General features: G+C 38.3%; 1 protein-coding gene across 4 annotated transcripts in view; it reads right to left on the bottom strand.

Annotated features, from left to right (window-relative positions):
- The window catches only part of AP2A2 (adaptor related protein complex 2 subunit alpha 2), a 48,558-nt gene that overhangs the window by 12,589 nt on the left and 13,671 nt on the right, over positions 1-22,298 (bottom strand). For 2 of the 4 annotated variants that reach the window (XM_068684526.1, XM_068684529.1), the window contains exons 2-13: positions 21,530-21,598; positions 11,204-11,346; positions 10,212-10,405; positions 8,207-8,336; positions 7,135-7,236; positions 5,580-5,688; positions 4,923-5,070; positions 4,341-4,509; positions 3,329-3,466; positions 2,015-2,197; positions 1,193-1,290; positions 787-1,018 (exon numbers count right to left, since the gene is read on the bottom strand). In XM_068684526.1, the coding sequence (XP_068540627.1) occupies positions 787-1,018; positions 1,193-1,290; positions 2,015-2,197; positions 3,329-3,466; positions 4,341-4,509; positions 4,923-5,070; positions 5,580-5,688; positions 7,135-7,236; positions 8,207-8,336; positions 10,212-10,405; positions 11,204-11,346; positions 21,530-21,598 (1,715 nt within the window). Of the gene's footprint in view, positions 1-786; positions 1,019-1,192; positions 1,291-2,014; positions 2,198-3,328; positions 3,467-4,340; positions 4,510-4,922; positions 5,074-5,579; positions 5,689-7,134; positions 7,237-8,206; positions 8,337-10,211; positions 10,406-11,203; positions 11,347-21,529; positions 21,599-22,298 lie in introns of all 4 variants that reach the window. The other 2 variants (XM_068684525.1, XM_068684527.1) reach the window with 1 other exon arrangement.

Below are 22,298 nucleotides of genomic sequence, written 5' to 3'. Positions count from 1 at the left end.
AGAAGAGATGATAAAGAAAAAAGCGACCATAGCAGACCTGGACTGAAACCATAGAAGGTTATCCAATGATGTAGTCTGACCTAAGCATTTATTAGCTGTCAAGACTGAGAGCGCCATGTGCTGGCCAAGTCCAAGAGCATCAGGTTGAAACACTCAGAAACTTTAGAGATGAAAAAAAAAAAAACCTGCACAGAAAACTACAAGTTTCCTGCCCACCAGGAAATAAGCAGGTTTCACACATCTTCAGAGAAGTCTGCATCAGTTTAGCATAAGCATCAAAAAAGCTTAGGATTAAGTGAGGACTTATTATTCTGTTTAGTCTCAAGTCATGCATGCCCTTTGTCAAACAGTTATTTTAGCTGTGTTACTTCCTTTTGCTCACCCTTAGAGCTGCCATTAACTTTTCAATAATTGCAAAGCTAAAGGACATCAAGACACTGGACCAGCGAGTGGAGGAATGGAAGTGGAAAAGAGTTTCCACATCTGAGAGTTGTAAGACTTGATCCAATATGTACATCTTTGAAACACTTGTCAAATCTCTGAAAACCTAGAATGCTATATTAAAATACAAATGGTCATTTGTCTAAAGAAGTAACAACTTTGGTTTTAGCTCTAAATTCAATAGGGCTGTGGCTGAATTAGGCACAGTAAAAACGATCAGCACCCATGCTACGTTCTTAACTCTGCATTAAGATTTCTGATCCATCAGCTACGGTTTAGTGAAGTTTACTTATTGACAGAAGAAACAGCTGGAGTTATGCATAATAAAAAAGTTTCTGTACTTACCAATATATCAGTACTGGCAATAGTACTGAGCCTCAAATACTCAACAGCTCTCTGCTGCAGCTCAACATCAGCATTCTTTAGCTGACTGTCACTGCGCAATACATCTTGAATTGTAGTTTTGATTTCTGGAAACAGGTTCACAAACTTGATGTAGGTAGACAGAAGCAGAGCTCGGGTAGGAACACTACACAGATGAAACTTGGAATGTAGCAAGTTGAATTGGATAAGGGGACTGAAGAATAGGAAGAAAAATAATTTGTTAGGTTTCTTTTGACAGGATAATTACAATGTCATTACTATCAAGAGCTGACTCATTTGTTAACTGGCTTTTACAAACATTAAACAGATGGATTCTTCCCAAAAGAAGTACTACTACTTCAGTGAAATATTTTAAAAGGTGTTTTACCTTGATCTTGGATCACCTGCTATCAGATTTCCAAATTCTCCCAAGATGTAGCCACCTACTTTCACAAGATTCTCATGGCATGCTGGAGCTTGAAGGGCCTGTAAGAACACATGAATAGCTACTGACCTGCAGTGTTTCAAAAAAAGATCTTTTTCCATCTGTCACTCCCATGTCTAGTTTCCAACTCTACTTTCCTAGAAGAGCAGATCACAGGTCAAGGCACTACAGAACCAGTTATGAGAAAAGCACAACAGGTGGAACGATTTTACAGAAGAATCTCTATGCATTACTGGCCTAGGAGTGCTGCTAGGCCCACCTAGCAGCACTGGCGACTTTTGTGGACAAGCACAACTGCTTAGATTTCCCCTGACATTCTTGGAAGAATCAGAAGGCTGTTAATACACTTAGATTAAGTCTTGCAGGAATGTGCTGAAGTTGCTCAAGATATAGATATTGCCCCTTTTGAGCATGAAGAAGCACATAGCAGGGATGAGTTGTGAAAAATCAGCATAAACATCTAGGAAAGTAAACAACAACAAGAAAGTAGAAAGCCCATACAAACAACCCAAGTAAAGTCAGAGCAACAAGGCCAGCTATTTGACAGTGTTCTCCTTTAATAGTTCAAATTCCAGTTCTATCAGATCCTGAACAGAAGGAATGGTTACATACTTCCAGAAGGATCGCTACATTATTACTGAGTGTTTTGTTTTCTTGTATCCAGAAAATTTGGGGGAAAAAATGTAAAAGGTTTCAATTTTTACTACATTTTGAATATTGTCCAGGTAATATAGTTTCCTTACTAATCGCTCCAGTTATTCTCACCTCAAAAACAGTCTTTGCTGCATACCCTTGAACATCATCTCGGTTGATGACAATCTGAATAACTCGGTACCATACTTCTTCACTGACATAGTCACCGGCAATGCGAATCAGATTCAATATTGTATCCACATACCAGGTATAATCCACTGCATACTTCTCAGCTAGAATTGCAACTTTCAGTACCTGTATACACATAAGAGAATTAAGAAGGTTGACTAACTTCTACTATAACCTTGATAACAAGATTCACTTTTATATACACCCAGTGATACCATATAGTAGCCCAAAAGCTTCAGTTTCAGATGCATCTGCTAGCTGACTTGCAACCACAGCAAAGGCTAAAGACCAATATTGAGATTTGGTGTCAGAATACACCAGCTGCCAGGTACTTAATACTTTCCTAGTAACACATCTGAATATGCTACACTAATTGAGAAACTGAAGACCTGTGAAAAAAAAAAATTGGACACTCATGGTAGGCACAGGCCAGCTGCCTTTTCCAGGTCTCAGATTCCTATATCCTGAAGAAAACAATTTGCATAGAAAGAGATGTCCACATAACTTGGTCTCATTTATATTTGTAGTGGCATATTTTTTTAGGAGTAGTAAATTAACAGGATGAAATTCACTTTTGACTCCTAAGTCAGGATAGATAGCCAACATCAACAAGAAAGTACAAAAAGTAAAACAACTAACATCGTATTTTCTGTTCATTCCTCTGATCAAGAAAATGTAGTACTTAGTAAAGCTAAATAATTACTGTAAGCATAGATTTTGGCTACCATTCAAGGAATGCCATTAATTGGGTATTTTGCCTTTTGCACTTTTTCTTCTGCTGGGATGAAGGACACAGACATCATGCCTCCCTTTTAGCTGATCATAAGGCATTGTCATGGGGAATCCTTAGATTGAAATAGCATCCTCAGAGCATACAAAGTGTGAAGTTCTGTCTACAAATAAGTAGATAAAACACTAGTTTTTGAAACTATTAGACAGTTGACTTGAGAAGTATATAACTCTCAGACCTACAGATCGTATTTGCTCAAGCACTGATAAAATTCACTTCACTATATGCAATGCCCTGTAACTGAGAGTAGCTTTTAGAATTCCTTATTTTCAAGTGTTTTTCTCCCCTCCTCCATTAGTTTAACCTAATGGAAAAATATTCTTTGATATTAGACTACAGCTTTTGTGTTTTGTTTTTTCTTAAACCACAGTCAAAAATCTCTACAACAAACAGTACCCCCAATTAATAAGTGATATATATGGTACCAAAGCCAGCTATGAAAAAATAAGGAATTACAAAAATCTCACAATTTCTTCTCTAATGGAATAATCAGCAGTCTCCAAATAATTCAGCATTTCAGCCACAATCTGTTGGGCATTGCTTCGGTCACACATTGCATACAGGAGATCTACAGCTCTTTGTCGTACGCTCACATCTCTTTCAGTCTGCAAAAAGACAAAAGCAAGGGGTCAAAAGATCTCACCTTTATTTAGAAAACATGCAACTTACTGTAGACATGAAACTCAGTAAAATTCAATTTAAAACAAATAAATTTTAATAATTTTTCATATGCACAATGAAGTTCTATGAATGAGATTGCACCACGTAACTGTCACCACTGGCCACAATTTAACTAATGATTGGCTGAGATTGCCGAATTCTATCATCAGGTTTAATTTTGAACTTGCCTCAAATCAACAGAAGCCCAGCTGAAACAGATGTATATTTTAAGGTTAGACAAACGTATTAACATGCTACAGTATGAGCTTGGAAGGAAACAATACATGTAAACACTGAACTGTGCAACTAAATGTAAAAGAAAAACTGTCTTCCTCTTGGCTTCTGGTTTTTCACATAAACTTGACCTAAGAATTTGTCTTTCTGGTTTCTCAGCTTTTGGAAAACGGCACATGCTACAGTGGAAGCTGATCTACTTCACTGCTCCCCATCAGCTACTGCAGTGAAGGTAAAATGTCTGATACCAGCAAGAGAGTATCAGGACAAGGTCTTCCTCGGCATTCTCCGTCTTGTATTTCACCATTTCAGCTTCACTCTACAGGTGAGGAGGGTACCATACTGTTACAGGGGCCACAGGTACAAATAAAAGATTCACTTATAAGTTGCAGAAATAAACTAAAGCTGACCTCTATTGTTGCCATCACATCGTGATTAAGGAAAATAACTCCTTTGGTCCCCGAGAATAACTTAGCCTAACCAGGGATGGGGAGCTTGGAGGGAGGGAAGTTTGGGGGGAAGATGAAGGATGGGACATGGGAATGGGAGAAGAGACTCAGAACAGACTGCACACTTAATATTTACCTTTAATGCATTGATAACAGTTTCTATGTGTGTTTTCACAGCCTCATGTGAGAATTCAGAGCTGGCAAGCGTGCACATGCTTTCCAGTGCTAGGTAACGCAAATTAGTTTCTCGGTGCTGCAAGAACTGACCTAGCTGGTTACAGGCACGGACTAGTAGATTTGGCTCACTGCACAGAACAGGAGAGAAAGTGAAAGGGTTAAAAGCAACAGATTTGAGTACATCAAATACAGAATATTATTTTCTGCAGTGCAAATTTCTTAAAGTGCCTCAGGTGGTGTCTGCTAGAATGTTCTGCTGGTGAAATGAAAATTCAGACACTGTGAGCAAATCTTTGCCAATGGCTTTAAGTGGTGGGCTCAATACAAAATACCCCCCAAAAAGCAAGAAATAAAGAAATAAAAAATATTCTGACAGTGACACCATTCTTTAATGTTCAAACCCATTGCTGTGGTTGTGTTCCAACCTAGCGAGCAACTTCATATTCTGTTTAATCCCAGCTAGTAAAATTCTGTTCAGTGAAAAGCCTTGGCTTTTCATTTCGACAAATCCTGTTGCAATACAGTTGTTTTCACAGCTTACCTGTCATGATGTATAATTAAACTTATCGCCTCAAACAGCACAGCATTCTTCGCATTTGAGTGTTGTACTTTCTTTGACTTTGGTGGCTCCTGTGCTTTGTTAAGAATAGTTTCCAGGCATTCTGTGAGACGACCACGTACCGCAGGGTCTTCTGGAGAAGAACAAGCCGTTGGACAACTTCACTTTGCTCAACACCCTAATTCCTATCTTAGGCCTTCCACCTTGCTAAATGCAGAGATTAAACTAAAATATTCTGGTACATTAAACAGTTCATCTGCTCCACCCCCAACGACAGTGTACAGTTAGCAGGAAGTCTAAACCACACTTCAACTTAAGTAAGAGCAAAATCCAAACACAATCTGCACTGGAATATATTTCAAGGCTATAATATAGTTGATAGTATTAACGTATGCTTAAAACAGCTGTTGCAAGTGATTTGCAAATTGCAAGATGGTTTGACACTTTAAAATTAAACAACATAATTCAAGAAAACATAATAGCTCAGAGCAATCTGAAATACTCGGAAGAACAGGCTTCTGTATCCTTGTCTTACAACATAGTGCTTGCACTCCAAGTTATAGTCACACTACAGCACAACAGCTCTTTGTAGATAATGCACTGTGTTAGAAATGACCACTGTTGTGATTTGTGCATTACCTGGAGGTGGATAGCACTGTAAGAGCCTCAGAAGTTTCACAGATAGCCAAGGAGCAGGAACAAAGTAATATGTATAGTCCTGAAGATCTGTTGATGCAGAAGTTACAATCTGTAAAATAAGCAGACAGCACCTCAGCTACTGAAGTTAAGTGACTTGCAATCAAGACCAGCACCCCAAGAACACTGTAGGTCACCTTTGACAGAGGCTTACAAAACTGTGTCACTGGAAATGTTTAATGAAGTAGGTTAATTAGGTGCAAATTGTCATACTATCAAGTATACCATCAGGTTCTCTAATCATACAGCAGCAGACGGAGTTTTTCTTAAAGCATACTTGTTTTTCTTAAGAATGAAGGCAGCCATCTCATAGCATCTAAATGTTTAACTAGAAGCTTGACTTTCTGTGATTCAGCAATTCATAGATTCCACCAACAGAAAGCCTAAATAAATACAGTGTTATACTTGACTGACCATTGATAGGTGAACTTTGAATTTCAAATACAAGACTCTATGGAACACTGAACTAACATCTTCATTACTATTCCTGCTCCAAAGCAAAGAACCAATAGATTTCACAGAAGAGGTTTATATGAATAGAGAGAAGTGTGACAAGAATAAATTAGGTTTCAGAGGGAGCACCTCTTTTCGTGGATTTCTTTTCCACCTTTGATTCTAGGGTAAGCATGAGTCTGGCATTAGCTCTGCTCGAAGAGATTCCTGACTGATTCTTGCTGCTCCTTTACAGAACAACTATGCACTTCCCTCAGGACTCCCTTGCTTTTAAGTATTACACAAAATCTTCAGATTTGAAGAGAAATGAAGTATCTCTGAACTGTATGTAATTTATTTTGGATATAAGACTACATAAACTTAGGCTTAAAACATGTGTGAAGTATTATCTTCCCATGTCTTGAATACATTCCAGAGACTAAAATAAAATAACACAGTAATGTATGTTTTCCAGCATGGAGATACGAACTTGAAGATTGCATTTGTACAGAAATGTTTCTGCTCCTCTCCCTGCATTCCATGCTCCTGCTTCCCTACACCCATTTACAGAATATCAAATACTTCTGAATATTATTCTAGCAGCAGCTCAAAAGTGGAAATACGAAGACAACTCATCTTGTAAGAACCTTAAATAAACTTAAGAGCACAGGCTGTAATCTTCAAGGGTTCCGTGCAGAAATTTGCAGAACCAGCCTTTGATCCAAGTACTCCTTGGTGTTATATTGGTGTTATCAACGGTCTCACTGGGATTATTCAATATAGCAGTAGCTGAGAGACCATTTTGCTACACACCCATGCAGTATAGCAAGGGCTACACCAAAAAAAGTTTGGGCAAGCTAAAACAGTTTTCTGTCCAGGTAAGCAACAAACCTTAGGACAAAACCAGATGTATGAAGTGAAACCGAATCATCTTAACTGCTTATGGTGTACTAAACTAATCTGACATAGAAAGCTGAATAAAAAAGCAACAGTAAGCTAATCTGACCTAGAAAGCCAAGTAAACTAAGCAACAGTAAATTATTGTCAGGGTTATCATTGGACTCACTCTGCTTAATCTAGACACCGCCAAGGAGACAGAAGTTTTAAACTCTTCTGGGTTCTTCTGTGCCAAAGTGGTGATCAGACTTGTAGCTGCAGTAACCACACCCTAAAAAGAAAAACAAAACCGTACAATCATTTTAATAAAAGCTTAGGATGCTGTTTATTAACACCACTTGAAGCAACTTTTAATATACAAGAAAAACAAAGTTAATCCCCATGACAAAGGCCCATACTAAAAAGCCATTTATTTTGCCAACAGCTAGACAAATTACAAGTCTTTAAATCTGGATAGGACCTTCAACGACATGATACTGCCATGTGTACAGAGCATTTCATTCTATTTTTGTTTTAGCTTTGTCTCACGTTTGGGTAGTACATCTAAAATCATATTTAGATAGCTATACTAAAGGCTGGATGCAAATTGTCTTCTTACACAAGAGAAACATGAGAAAAAAATTAGATGCAGCAGCTCATCCAGAAGAGGATTCTGGAAGGCCAATATGAAGAGAAGGCTTCGTAAAAGACAAATGTTCTATATTCCTGAGTACTAAATTGCTTCCATTACTGCTGAAGCGCGGGTCTAAATAGACTTCTTCCTAAAGTAGACAGACAGGAAAAATACAGAACCTCTTATCTAGAAGAATAGGGCTTTTTTGAACCATCAGAATAAGAACGACAACACGGATACCACAGGACAGTGAATTTCAAGCGCTAACAAGTAAGGTTGTAGTCCCAGTTTAATACTAAGACAATCGGTATTGCTGATACATACATATGACTTAGGATCACAAGGCACAGGATTAATTTGCAGTCAGACCAAGTAAAGAACTTGTGCATACCATTCCTTTTACTTCCAGAAAAAATTAAGGTAAGCAAGACTTTATTAGAAATGAATATATACAGCAATTAACAAGAGAACAACTTTTCCTTCCAACTCTTTATGCAAGCCTTAAGTAAACAACAGCCCAGCTGGTTGAAAAACACTAGAGGAAATAAATTCATAACATACTTAACAGCTGAAGTGGCATCATTCTCTATATAGAATAGGCCAAAGAAACATAAGTAAGTCAATTTACCAAGTGCTGGTCATTGAGGAGATGTACCACTCTGGACGTCCAGTCTCCCATGGGGACAAGGTCAGGAGAAGTTCTATACAAACGCAGCAAGCATAAGGCAGCACTCTGCTTCACACTATCCATAGTATCTCTGCAAGACATAACCAATATATCTTAAACCCAAATTAAAGCCACAGCAATATTCACAGGATAGTACCATGTTAATCTGTGCACTAGCGTGGTAGCAACTTTTCAACAGAAGTTTGCTAAGTAAGTTCTTCCTGTGTTACAGTATTTGTTGTTAAATTTGGCCAGTAAGTTTAACTATACAAGTTTTCAACCATTACATATCCTTAGCAGCCTCTATAATGAGGCTTGGCTACTTATAGACAAGTATAGTTATAGACTATATAGTTATAGACTATATAGTTATAGACTATATAGTTATAGACTATATAGTTATAGACTATATAGTTATAGCTACTTATAGACAAGATGAGAGACATCTCACATCTTTTCATCAGATCTGAAGGTTCATCATCAGAGCTCCTAATTGAGTCAAGCTCTCACTGAAGTACCACAAGCACAAGCTTCTTTCAGACTCAAGTCAAATATGGACTCAAGTCAAACAGTTAAGATCCAACACATTACGTATGTGAGCACAGCTGGATCTCCTGATAGGTTCTGCACGTCAGACATGAATCATTAACTACTCAACAGCTAGCATGCAAGTTAGCTGTCTATTACCAAGCACACAACCCACATGTCTGTTCATCTAGCCATCCATACTGCTGGCACGGGAATTGACTATTTTAGGAACAGCATGCTACTACTCCAGTTCACTGAGCTCCTTTTCACAAAATAGGGAATTAGTGGTGGTGTGTTTTTTGTTTGTTTTAAATATATTGCATTTGTCATAACAGCTAAAATACATTATGGAGCATTAGCACTGAAAGTTTTAAGAGGCAGTTTAAATTGTGTGATCTTGGTTAAATATTCAGAAACTTCTACAGGAGTTCAGTCAACTTGTTCTTTATGAAGTTAATCAATTTCTCATGAGATCATGTGGGATCACAGTTCAAAACCAAAACCCAAACACATCCCCCCCGCAACAGCCAAAACCCTCGCCTCAAACTTCTTCAAGGCCCTGAAGACTGATCTCAGAACATAAAAAAATCAAAGTTCAAACAAGCCTGAACTGAAGGTGCTGTGCTCTGACTGATGACCCTATATGAAATTTTTGGAACTTAAGGGTAGCTTATTAAAGCTGTGACTCATCATTACAGTGTTCTCTCTGCTATGCTGCATGGGGAACAGCACCCTGGCAAAGACACAATAGTACAGGACAGCAGCAAGCCTGCCTGGGCCCCAGAATGCATCTTCAAAATAAGTTTCAAAACAAAATCGTTACAATATACGAACTATACAAACTGCAATCGCAAGCTTTATTATAGGTTTAGTTAACTACAGTTCCAGACATTTACCTAGTCTGTTCAGAGACTTCCTATCAACAAAAAGAGAAAGTTAGAGATCTGGCTGTGACTACTTGCTACTTACTGGAACTGCTGTTCACATGGTCAACAGAAGAGGCAAGAACTGTCACTCCACAGAATATTCTCACATGCTTTATAATGTCAGGAATATTTTTAAAAGCTTTTATAACAGGATTTATAGTTTAAACCTCTATTTAGGTACATTTATTTCTCTTTCCTTCAAGACAGGTAAGGGAAGTAAAATAGACATTTCAGAGGCATTCACTACCACACATGTATATAGAACAAAAAAGTGTTTGCTACACAAAGCCTATACAAGATGTTGACATATTCTTAATTTCTCATGTTGTATTTCTAGACTTATACAAGGAATTCCATGCTCAGGTATACCAAAATATCTGCAGTTATTGGAGACTGTCACTATCTGTACTGAAAGCACAGTAGCTCAAAGCATGGGTTCAGCCACTTCTGTTGAAGTGAGTCACTGAAAAGGTTTACTGGTGTTTTGTTTGAAGGAGGCACATCATACCTACCCAGCTACAAGTATTTTTGGAATTTCTCCAGCAAATGCTTCTGCCATCTCCCGGCTACCCACGTTAGCAATACAATGCAGAGCTAGCCCCATGAAGGTGGGGTTGCGGCTTGCCAGATCATTCTTGATCGCGTTGTTTATTAAACGAATCAGCTCACTGTTGGAGTTCACTAGTACGGAGATGAAGAGATATCCCTGTGTTTCAGGAAAAAGGAAAATTGATTTTAGCTGACATGTTATGTTCTCTTTTAATGCCACAACTAATATTTTGAGACATATAGTTCTTGTGCAATACCAAATGTATGTGCAGAAAGATATTTAGATACCAGAGTGAAGGCTAGAAAGATGAAGTGCAGATTAATTAGTTCAATGTTTCTGTAATTTATCATGTTTTAGAGAAAGATGGGTCAAGGCCTATCAATCTCTTTCAGCACATACTCAAAATATTATTTTGGATGAAAGGGATACTTGAATTGTATGCAAATGAAGAATTTGGCTTATTGTTTAGACTCTAGGAAGCTACACTTGTGTGATAAATATGACCTTACCTATGAAAATTTAAAGAGATTCTGAAAATTAAAGGTTACTTGCCTATTCTGGTTCACATATTGTACAGCTAGCCAGTACATAGTACTTGCAGTGGAACTCATACTTGCATTATAGTTTGTTATTAGTAGCTAATGTTTCTCTGAAGTCTCTATTTTTACCTGCTTGCAAGACTCAAGGCAGTTACCTAGCAGGAGTAATAACCTTACAGAGTATATATTTTAGCTGTTACAATTAGTGGAATTTATTTAGACCGTACAGCAACACCTCTTAAGTCACTTAACAAAGCAAGATTCCTTGTGCACAAAGGTGTTTACATTTTTAAAATCACTGCTAGATTCAAGACAAGGCTTTCATTTGAGAGAGGGAGGAAAATTGTTTTGCAGGCTTTACAGCTGAAGCAGACTGTTAAAATGGTTTATCTTTTGCAGGGATGGAGTTACTCACAATTTGCTTTTCTGTGTATCTATTGGAACTGAGCAGGTTAACAGCCTCCATGTGACCAAAGTCAATGTCATGCCCCAAGAGAAAGATGAAAAGCAGCTTGCAGACATATTTTTTCTTACTGTAACCATCCAGAGCCTTGTCTCCTAGAAAGCAAGGAAACAAAAAGCAATTAAGTCTGCGTTGTTCCTATACCTGCTTTCCCTCCCAGCCACGGGAAAGGTTCCACTGAAATATCATATATCTTAAACACAGTAACAAGACATAGGTGTACCTAGTTATGAAGATTGGCACTTGATTCACAATCCATTACACTACAAAATAGAAAATGCATTGGCATTCAGTGAACAATAAATGAAAATTTAATGTACTGTTGGGTTTTACAATCTCAAACGTATTGTCCCATATGCAACATATATAACCACATGCAAGTGTACAATAGAGGCAGATCACTATTTCCACAATTTCAGCAGAAAGGTAAGAATTCAAATTATTGCAGTACTTAAATTTCACATTTTAAGTTGTTATTTGAGTTTTTGTTCACTCTACTTTGAAAAAAAAATATGCAAGAGATCCACACCTCTGACCTAACTGGGACTAAAACTCTTTACATCATTTTGTGCAAAAACCAACACGAATGTTTTTCTACATACATGACAGCTAGGATTTTTTTTTTTAATTTAGATTCATTTTAAAAGAGAAACAAAATGTAAGCATAAAATTGCAGTTTTAATATGGATGGAGGTACCCTTCAAATCCTAGTCTTTAGACAGCGGTTGATCTTACAGGATTTGGGTTGTTTCCTTTTTTAATGACAATGTACCAGTTACGAATAAAAATAAGCTTTTTGAAGCTTGAAGCTATTTTTATGCTAAGCAGAGAAAAGCTGCCTTCATGTCCATACTGTGGAATCCAGCACGTCACATCTCCCTTAAACACAGGGAGCAGCATTACCTAAGATACTCATAGTAATGAAGTCCTGCCATACTGGATCCTGTCAGGAACCTCTCACTGCAGCCAGCTCTGCAGAAAACTGGCCCAAATCATGCTTTCTTTGAGTCACACACACAGTTTGCTGCCATAAGGCTATTTTGCTGCTGAGTCAGCAGCCAAATGAATCCTGGCCTGTTTGCTTTACTAGATACCCGAATTAACATTAGACATAACAGAACAAGATATCCAGATTAAGAAAAAAAAAAAAAAAAATTTCTTTCCTTCTTCGGAAGTAACATGGCCCAAGGGAAAAACATACCCAGCCATGTACGTCTATTCACTGTCGCTATCAAACTACAGCTTAAGCAGCAGAATAAAGCTTTCTGCATTTGCAACTTGGGGAAGGAATACTTCATATTATATTATTTTCCTGATAAGAGGGTACTCAACAGCCGAAACCTCCTCCTATTGCATTATTGTAAGGGAAAAGAACCGTGTAAATCAAAGACATCCTACTTATGAAAGGCAGAATATATTAGATATATATATACACACACACACACAAAGGCAGAGTGACAACTTGAACTTTTAAACATTTTTCAGCTGCTACCATAAGAAAGGTTTCCACAGGCTCTTAGCATTAGATTTTCAATTTGTATTCTGTAAGAGATCTGAAAGGGAAAGAAAGAATCAATGCATAAGCCAGAGGGGCTTTATATTACTTCGTGATAAGCACACGCCAGCTAGTGACAAACCAACTGTTTCCAGGTGAATGATTTAAGGAACAGGTGATGCTGGATCCCATTACCAGATACAATTATGATCCACAGGAGGGGACACTAAACACCCTGAACCCATTTAAGCCTCTGTTCCCCTAGTGGCTGAGATCTATGTAATTGAGGACTTGCTACGGTATTTAATAGCATTCCTATCACTAGTTACTTCTCTCAGAGATACAGATAGACCAAAAGGTGTCAGAAAGTAGCTTCATATCTACTTTACCATAAGTGGAAGAAACCTGAGCCTGCAAGACCAAGTCCAAGACTCAATTGTTGCTGCCTGTTAGTGCAGCATTACGCAGAAGTTGCAGGTATAAAACCCATTCTCTAATTTTGCCAAATGGCTCTGCTGTTGCCCTTTGAGATCGGAAATGAAGAGGGAGTATAGAACACTGCAATCCAATTGTTTAAATTAAAAACACGAGTAGAGGAAAGTATGCATGCTCAGAACTGGACAGATTTTCGCAACAAAGTATTTGTCGTGACTTGGCAATTCTTTTTTTTCAGGTTCAGGATTCAGGTATTTAAAGAGTTATATTCTTCCAAGCTACCAGCATTGGTAGAGCTCAGATTAACAGTGGCCTTGAATTGTGAGGTATTTCAGGCATCTTTGATAGCAGTTATGCTCTGCAGTCAAGGCTCAAAATGTTATCATCCTACTGACAAAGAAAAAGCAGCTTTCTTCTGTATCACGTGCTAACTGAGAACAGTGTTGTAAAATTGGTACCTGAAACACTTTTCCTTAAGACAAGAAAAAAATATTTCATGCCTACTTTGAAAAGCCTCTGTCCCTTATACACAGCACAGGCAATCTGAAAGTTGTGATTAAGAGGAAAGCTTAAATTAAGCCAAGTAACAGACATTAGATCTCTCTTTAAAGCTTTATTAGTCCCCAATATGTTATTTCCATCTACTACCACCCCCCCTTTTATTTAAATGCCATTTAATTAGCTGTGCAATTCAAAAAAAGAGCATTGCAGCCAAAGGTCTCACTGCATTCATCTAAATTCAACTGTGTTTTGAAGAAGCCTTTGCTTCAGGTTCTTACTGAAATTTTAACTGTTCAATTCCTCTCCACCCATGTGGCATTTACTGAGTTTAAAGGCTCTATTTTAAACATCACTAACAAGTCATCTTGCTGAAGTCCATGCAAAAATAGCACAGCCCTTCCCAGCCCCAAGCAAACATCCTGAAAACAAAAGCAGAAGGAAGTTTTGCACATTCTGTGTTATCTTTATTGCAATACACAATCATTTCTTTCAACTCAGCTCATTTTTAAATGCTTCCACGAACATTTGCAAGTACTGCAAATCAAGTCAGCAGAAACAGGAAGGATCCAGAACACACATCAGCAGGTTTTGAGCACAGTGGGCATTTCAAAGACTACTTGCTTTCCCTGAAAAGTTTGCTAGATCTCTTTCAGGCAGCGTTCCAAGAGGGAAGAATAAGGCACAAATGCTTTACAAGACCTTTTGGTTCCCAGGCAGCACCTTCTGTCCTTGACTTGGATAATGAGTTAAAACACAGCATTTGCTTTTGAATCTTACTCTGTACACTTAAAAACCACCCTGCTACACAGCTTCAGAGCCTACTGCCAGCCAGAGGGGGCGGGAAGGCAGTTTGGTCCTGTAGGGTGCTCACTGGGGGACAGAGTGAGGAAGCCTGGCAAGTCTAGTCCCACTAGCAGCCCGACAGTCGACTGCTATCTCAAAGTGTAGATATACCGTAGAGTTAGAACTTCAGTTGTGACCTATACAAAACACAGCAGCTAACATCCTGAAGTGCTCCTCTGCATTCAGTGTGCTTCCTCCTTAGATGACTTCAGCTGTGTAACTTCAGACACTGACCTGTTTGTGCAGCTGGCACAGCAGTCCAGCAGGTTACCGTAACAGAAGGCCTGCTCCTAGCTTGAAAGCCAAAAGATGAAGTTATTTTTTATGGATGTATCTAAACTTTAAGGCATGACAAGATTCATCTTCCTCTGAACGTGATACAGTCCAAGCCCTCTAACCAAAAGGCTGAATATTTGTGACTGACAACTCATACCAATCCATAAGGTGGTATTTAGCGACTGCTACTACCACCAAAACAGGATTACTACAGCATCCCTACAACTCAGTTGATACTTGAAGCCTGGTTTTGCTTCCAACAATTCACTCTGTCAGTGAAGACACTATTATTTTACTGTCAGATTGTCTCCCGCTTGTCTAAGAGGCGTATGAAAGCAGTGTGACTAAAACACCAGACCCATCTTAAATAATGGAAGGCTGCTTACACAGCATGGCAGGAAAGCAATCCACTGTCACACAGCTTGTTTAAAACACATATTTAGAGGCTTGGACTTTTTATGGATTACTGTGTAGTTTGGGACAACTTGCTCAATCTTGGGAAAGCAAGTAAGCTGAAGTTAAGAACAAAAACGGATATTACAAACTGACACTGGTGTTCCTTCTTCTGCACAAGCCAAAGCTTAGATTCAGTAGGATGTCTTAAATCCAGCAGCTACTCTTTTAACACAAAACCCATTAAGCAACAAGAAAAAAAAAGAGCTCCAGTGTCAGCTGTGGAAAAAAGAACAAGCTTGAATCAAACAGTAACCAAAGCCCATTTGCCTGCAGAAACAGCATATAAATCTGTGGGCAGTTTCACTAGTATACAGGTTTTGCTTTGAGAGATCAAAATTAAGCAACACATCAATAAACCAGGTATTTTTCACTCAAGAAAGCAGATGTCCTTTACAAAGCAATTAATACTCTGACAGCTAGACTTGAAGTCTGGCTCAAGCATGGGAAAAAATAGTTTTATAATCTGAAAACTAAACAAATGGATTTATTTTTTTTTGTTTCACACAACTCCTACAACTTCTGCTTTATTACACTCGTGTAGTTTCTTTATACAGCATTCATCTTATCTCAGTTAATGCAAAAGTATTTAAAGCAACCGTCAAGGACACACTGACCTTAACAACACAGCTTCCTCACACTGAAACAAGAGACAAAGCCACTCCAAGTACAGAGATCCTGGATTCCTCCTGAGCTCAGAGCACAGAAGCCAGATCCAAGCCCAGCATCAAGACATACACTGCACCAGTTCAAGAAAAGCATGGCTTTTCCACAGATGTGCAGCATCATCCCAGCCTGTTGAGCACAAGGGCATTTTAAGCAGCAGCTTAACCCAAACATAAGGTGGGCAACAGGCTTGCCAGCTACTTCTGTGAGAGTAACAAGAGTAGTAATATTCACATGCTCATAGAGAGAGCCTGTCTTACCAGCTACATGGAGTGAGGGTCTAGATACTGCCACAGAACATGCAGAAGAGTAGAGAAGTCTAGAGGGAGGAAAGGATACCAGCCTCTTATGTTGGGCTCAAGCAAGAACATATATGTGACAGGAGACATGACTGCCAGCTGTGCTTCTCACAGCCGTCCCTTTCTGTGATTGTAGCAACTCAGCCAGTCCAACTGCTGCATCTGCAGACAGGTAATTAGCACAAGGCCCCTGCACACACCATAATTATTTAGTAGGAGACTCCATCTTAAGGGACTCCATCATACATTTGCCTTAATCCAAACTATTTAACAAACACTTTTTGAAAGTCAGTGCTACATAAGAAGGAATTGGGTTAAATTGAATCATCTTATTTAAACTGAGGGGGAAAAAAAAGCATTATGAAGGTCTGGTTATTTTTATAGTCTGCAAGGGAGAACCATGCAACTCAGAGCCCCCGTAGAAATCCTGCAGCAGAAAGATACACAGCTATCACCTCCTCACACCCTCAAGGACACAAACGGTTACACAACAAGCAGTCCAAACTGGCTTCAACCACATTTTGACTTTTGTTTCTGTTTTTTCTTCTGAGTATGTCAAGTCATTGTCTTCAGCTGAATGACATTTTTCACCTAAAATCCACACAAAGTAAAGAAGTATACATGAGGGGAAAGTTGAGTCACATTTCACTCACATTGCTCATTGAACGCATACTGTTATTTATTCAGAACTGTTCAAATTGTGCTTAGAGGATGTTATGCGCAAGGTAAACAGGCTGAAGTTACTACACTGCTTTACTCACAACACCTTGAGCCTCTGATCATTGCCTGATTGACAGTTCTACACAGCTGGAAGCTTCTATGGTCATTTCTCCCCTGCATCAGTTAACTAGAGAAGAATTTCCTGTGTCTGTACGTTTGAATATTTCGGTACTTAAGCCATGAAATACCTTGCAAAACTGAGGAACAAAATTTCACAGGTCTTCATGAACTGTGCCATCAGCAGCCTTACCCTACAGCAATACAACATAGCAGAAGAACTACCTGTATCAACCAGAGAATGCTGTTTTAGTCAACTAAGAGCTTCGTTACTGCCAAGTTTTCTTACAGTTAGTTATACAGTGGCTTACATTGCTACTTTCCTCCATCAGGAGGGAAGAAGGGAGCAGAAGGGAGCAGTGAGGACAAGCTCTATCACTTTAGGCAGACTTGTACTAGAGGCTACACTAGCGACCTCTGAATACCTGTTCATTCACACTTTGTTTCTTTTTTTTTTTTTTTTTTTAAAAACAAAACAAAACAAAACAAAAACACCTTTTGAAGTTTTTGCTCACTGCAAACTAAAGAAGGTCTGGTGAGAGCTTCTACTTTCATTAGTGAAAAATTGACAAAGTTTTGCAACCAAACTGAAGTCTGCCCATCAGTCAAAACAAATTAGAAAAAAAAAAACCAACAGGTACTGTAGCTTCAAGTTACGTTGCTGAAAGCACTGAATTTCTACATTAATGTGACTGCAGCAAAGTTTCCAGTCAGGCATTAACCTCATGATGACAGAATAAAATAGGCAACATTAATATAGGAAAGGCTGCACGATGATCTGTCCTGTCTAAATATTAAGTAAAAATATTTAGATACAGAAAAAACCTTCAGAAATGGTGAGAATTGGTACTGAAGTCTCAAGTAAAGAAGCTCGGAGATAGCTCAGAGCTTCCAGCAGAGCAGCTTTGCAGAAATGGCAGGGAAGTTTGGAATCTGTTTGACTCTTTTAGTCAATTCAGGCCAACCACAACAGGTTGGTAGGGATGTTCCAGAAGAATACCAAGTCAGCCTGACTAAAAACTACAGTATATTATAGATTTGGAAAGAAAAGGCATGTGAACAGAAGTCAGTAGCACAACAAAACTATAGCTGGGAATTAAGCCATTATTTGCTCCATTATTAGGCAAGTTGACTAGTGAAGCTGTTTGAGATGGGGAGAACGTCTCTTTGCACTTATGACTATCATCTAACTTGTAAATTTTAACTATGAAATTCTTCCTGAATAGTACATAATTTGTTATCAGAGTCACATAAGCTTTCCTCAGGTTTTTATGTGCCTCTAATATGAGAAAGGATGGCTTTGTTCTGTCAGCAAGAGCTGCAAAGCAGATACAGGTCATTAATATTGGTGGTAGGGGGACGGTTGGGCTGGATGATCTTGGAGGTTTTTTCCAATCTTAATGGTTCTGTGACCTGTAGTTGTCAGAGGGACAAAATACAACCTCTCAAGTTTGCACATTCCACATTAAGACAGAATGTTGCATTGGAATTGGCTTGTCCCTGCCAGTTTATGCTACTCTTGTCAGGACTTCCCAACTGTGACTGGGAGCAGTCTCTCTGACACCAACTTTTTGTCTATTAATCTTTCAGCTGAGGGATTTCTGTAGTCTGTCTGCAAAGATCTAGAAGTTAATGCTCTTAGAATAAACTCATCTAAATTTCCATTACAACTCAAGGTGAAAAATGAAATACGAATACTGTTCATAGGTGACTTGGTTAGCAGAGGGGCAAAAGGCACCTTCATAGAGAGTCTAAAAATCTGTTCTCTTCTTGACTAAACTTCTAAAGCCAGGTACAACTAATTCACCTGTCTTCTATCTAGGTGAATTCAAGGCTTCCATAAGAAGAGCCTGCCTCATGTACAGACAGAAGTGGCCCTCTTGAGCATAAGCTCTAGCAATAAAGGAGGTATTATTTGTATTTAGTTTGTATGTATACTTACTGACCTATGAGCTATGTTCCACAGTTGAGCGACCAAAGGCTCAGCGTGCTAGGCCTTGACATACAAATGTACAAATGTCAAGAGGGCTCACAGAGCAAGTAGAACAGAAAAACAGCAAAGCAGTAATTCATCCAAGTCATCAACAGCAGAACACTTTTTCTCAACCAGTAGGAGTCAGGTAAGACATCTCTAGCACATAGACCAATTATGCCTGTCAATTTCAGGCATAATAGGCTCTTCTACTTTGGAAAACATAGTATTCTCCACACAAAGCAGTTCTCAGACAATACAAGCTGAAATACATAGATTTTCCCCTTATTAATAACACCAATTCTTTTATTGGAAGTGAACAGATCTATGTAAAAGGAAAGGCTGTAGCATTCTTTTTTTTGTTCATTTTGTGGTGTTTTTTGTTTGTTTGTTTGCCTCTGCCATGATATTAGAAGAACCCAGAGTGAAATCAGAGGAGGTTTTAAGTAAAGCTTTCCTGATAAGATGGTAGAAAAATTTCAAGAAACATTAGAACACCTAGGCCCTGAGATGAGTCCAGTTAAAAATCTAGAGCTTCCAGTGAGTAGATAACCAGCTGACTATATTACCAATTGAGTTGCTTTCCAAAAACAATACGGAAGTAAGAAAACTATACCCTGTAAGTCTGTGGGAAACACTAAGCCAAAACAAGAACTGGCGTACATCACTTTCAGGGGTCTTCATCATCTCTGCTGCGTGCAAGACCATTTAAATTAATCCAGTTTTAGTCCAGTTCAGGAAAAGTTGGAACAGAATCAATACAATTCTCAGATTCATATTCACTCTTGTTAGGGATGTAGAATGTGGTGCTCTGATAGAACAAAAGTTAGTACCTTCACACGTGCACTGCAAGGCACATCCAAAACAGGACTTGGCTGGGACTCCCTTAAGGAATTTTTGCCTCTCAGCAAACATCTTTAAATGACACAAGCTTAAGTTTCAATGTTGTTTTCACTCTCCCCTCCCATCAAGCACGTCAACAGTACGTGACAATTCACAAAAAAATACATATACATGCAGATACATACACACACGCATTTATATAATAACCTCTGTCATAGGGTAACTGAGTAAATACAATGACTTTCCAAGGGAAAAGAGGAAGGTTCTCATATTCACCCTCATATGCCGTTATTTTTCACTTCCTTTTCACAGCAAAGCATCTAACACTGATGTTGGACTGATTTTTGGCAGAAGTAACAAGCTTTGTGTAGTCTATTCTAGAGCTTGTTTTTCCCCATCATTTAATCCAAGAATAAAACTTGTGTCCATTCTCCAGTCAGTGACCAGTAGACATCACCTTCGCACACACTGAGCAACCAGTACATAGCTCAAGGGTCTACTAGACACTTGTTTACAAGATTAACAGCCATTTTTGTTAGTTCCAACTGCATGATCTCATCTCCAAGTAAAAGCATAAAATGGTGGCATTTTAATAAGGCAGTTTAATCTCCAAGCAATATCTATACTAGACACAGTTAGTATGTCTTGCAGATAAAGATGCTGAATTTAACTCAAAACAGGTTAAGAAGTTACAGTACATGTTTAATAAATTAACCACAGAAGTTTCATGTTACTTCATCTGTCAATTCATTTCACTTTGCCATATTTCCTTATGAGATGCAACACTTTAAAAAAAAAAAATCAACAGATTTATGTGAAGTTCAGGAAAGCTACTTCAGACTTTGGTAGTGCAAAAAGCATACCAAATAGAAACATTAGTCAAAGTGAGAATAGAAAAATGAAGGTAAAAAAGGCTTAATCCAAAATCAGCAAGTTCTGAAGCCACATATATGAACTCCATGCTGCAATGCCTTATCTAGGTGCACACACAGCCCCATATCTATTTAAACAGAATGTTTACCATAGCCACGTCTGCTGGAATTTCATTTAAAAACATCTCAATTACTCTTCAAAATCTTTAAAATTTGAGGCCACATACAAAACTTGAACACACTTATAGCATGAGTATTACTATGCATTGCTTAAGAAGTGAATTGTTTCCTCTTGGAATTTACGAGTATAGAATTAGTCATTGCATGTATTTTGTTTCATATGAATAACCTTTACTGCTGTTACTTATAGGAGAGGTCAAGACATATGGCTTATCAACTACATATTTTTATCTTAAGTTTTCCATAAGACAATTTAATACATTACTTCCCTAAGTGGTTGGGAGTGGGAGGATGGTTGAACATGTACTGTTTTAGTAAAAATAATTACACCCACTCATGTTTTCTCAAACTAGTTTGTGGCCTCCTGAAAAAAAAAAGGTTAAGTAGTCACATGGTTGGGTGGAAAAGTATTAGAAAGTTTGTGAACACTATCTCAGCTCTTTGATAGAGGAGGGAGTTTTCTTTCCTTATGGCTGAGTCACAGGACTGCAAAGAAGCTCTGTGCTTAAGAGAACACCTTCAGTAGCTATTGTAACAGTCTGTGCTAGCATTTTGCTTATGTCCACAGCTGACAGAAAATCTGAACGTATAAAAGCAAACAAAAACCCATACAAAAATGCCATGAGGAAAGCAAACACTATAGTTTAAAACAGTCAAGTCACTTACCTTTAAATTTTGACCGAATGTTTGCTAGTTCTTTATTTATTCTCTTTATCTCTGCTTCTTTGCTTTTGCCTGCAATCAAAAGAACATATATCAGGATACAGTGTCTACAGCCCTCTGCCAACCCCAAGCTTCTTTACACCCAACTACATTGCATGAACATACAAACATCAGGAGGAATTACTGCTCTCCCCCCCCGGTCCACAGCAGCATTTGGAATAGATGAAGGGAAACATCAGAGTTAACTTCAGCATTGCTTTATTGGGGAATCTGAGTAGCTAACAACACCTCTACATTTCAAAAAGTTGTACTTGCAGACTTGAACTATATAGGGCTTTCATGTCTAATCTGAGATGCCTTTATTACTGACTTGCACAAACACCTCAATTCCTGTATTCTTTGGAGTAAAACAGGAAGAGAAAACAGAATGACTTCTGATTTGATTACTAGGTTGACAGTGCTCTTAAAGAAAGAATCATAGAATCGCAGAATGGTATGAAAGAGAAACGAATCTTCCTAAACAACTTCTGTTGCTCCTCAGCTTAAGGAGCAAATTTACTGTTTCTCTATTGAATAGTCATTCAAGCAGCTTTCAAAAGAATACCTTTACATTCTTAATGGGCATTAAAAAGGAACAATAATAAAACTATGAGCACCACAAAGACTGAAAGACCTCAGACAGAAGGGATACATGCTTAAAGTTTACTAGACTTTTGATATATCCCAGCAAAGTCACCTTAGAAAACAGAAGCATTTACAACTCCCATTTTCT

This window comes from Anas acuta, chromosome 5 (assembly GCF_963932015.1).
Source record: "Anas acuta chromosome 5, bAnaAcu1.1, whole genome shotgun sequence".
Taxonomy (NCBI): domain Eukaryota; kingdom Metazoa; phylum Chordata; class Aves; order Anseriformes; family Anatidae; genus Anas; species Anas acuta.
This window is presented reverse-complemented; position numbering and strand designations above follow the sequence as displayed.